The sequence below is a fragment of the Microtus ochrogaster genome, chromosome 5 (assembly GCF_000317375.1).
Source record: "Microtus ochrogaster isolate Prairie Vole_2 chromosome 5, MicOch1.0, whole genome shotgun sequence".
Lineage (NCBI taxonomy): Eukaryota > Metazoa > Chordata > Mammalia > Rodentia > Cricetidae > Microtus > Microtus ochrogaster.
Window position 1 is genome coordinate 47,895,480 of NC_022012.1, and position 636 is coordinate 47,896,115.

At 37.1% G+C, this 636-nt stretch overlaps 1 protein-coding gene across 1 annotated transcript in view; it reads right to left on the reverse strand.

Moving 5' to 3' along the window:
- The window catches only part of Acat1 (acetyl-CoA acetyltransferase 1), a 27,490-nt gene that overhangs the window by 11,385 nt on the left and 15,469 nt on the right, over positions 1-636 (reverse strand). The window contains exon 7 of the mRNA XM_005347357.3: positions 158-308. Coding sequence (XP_005347414.1) covers positions 158-308 — 151 coding nt within the window. The remainder of the gene's footprint in view (positions 1-157; positions 309-636) is intronic.

Genomic DNA, 636 nt, shown 5'->3' on the forward strand with positions numbered 1-636 from the left:
AAATGGGAGGCGGTGGCGGGGAAGAAACAGAAATCTTTAAAAAATAAAATTAAATTAAAAACAAATAAACAAAAACCCAATCAAAAAAAGTAAAATGTAACAAAGAAAACACAAATGTCTATAAACTTGAAATTTACTTTGGAAATGCCTCCTCTACCTTTTATTGAGACCGTGACAGGAGTGATTTCATTTCCAAACTTCCCTGCATCCCAGGCTTCTTTACTCCTGGTGTAAGAGCTGATGGCGTAAGTATCCTGTTCGCCTCGTGCAATGTTCAGCTTCTTCGCAGTGTTCTCAGCGCAGTTACCCTGGGAAAGGAGGAAAAATGACCTTTGCGAAACTCAGTGGCTTTCTCTAATTCCCTTCCTCTACTCTAGGTGATGTTCCCTCGTGGCTTGTCTTCTAACAGTTGCACGAAAGAAACAATTGCCATTTTAGGAAGAAATACCTCAATCAAGTATGGAGCAGCTTTTTAATAGGTGATCTACGCTAAAGAAGTGGACATAGCAAAATACTTTTATAAAGTGAATGACTAAAACATTTATAGAACCCACCATAAAAGTATTAAAAATACATGTGTTATGAAAAGTCAAGGATTATGTATTAAACGGCACTCCCTATTAAAACAACATTTGG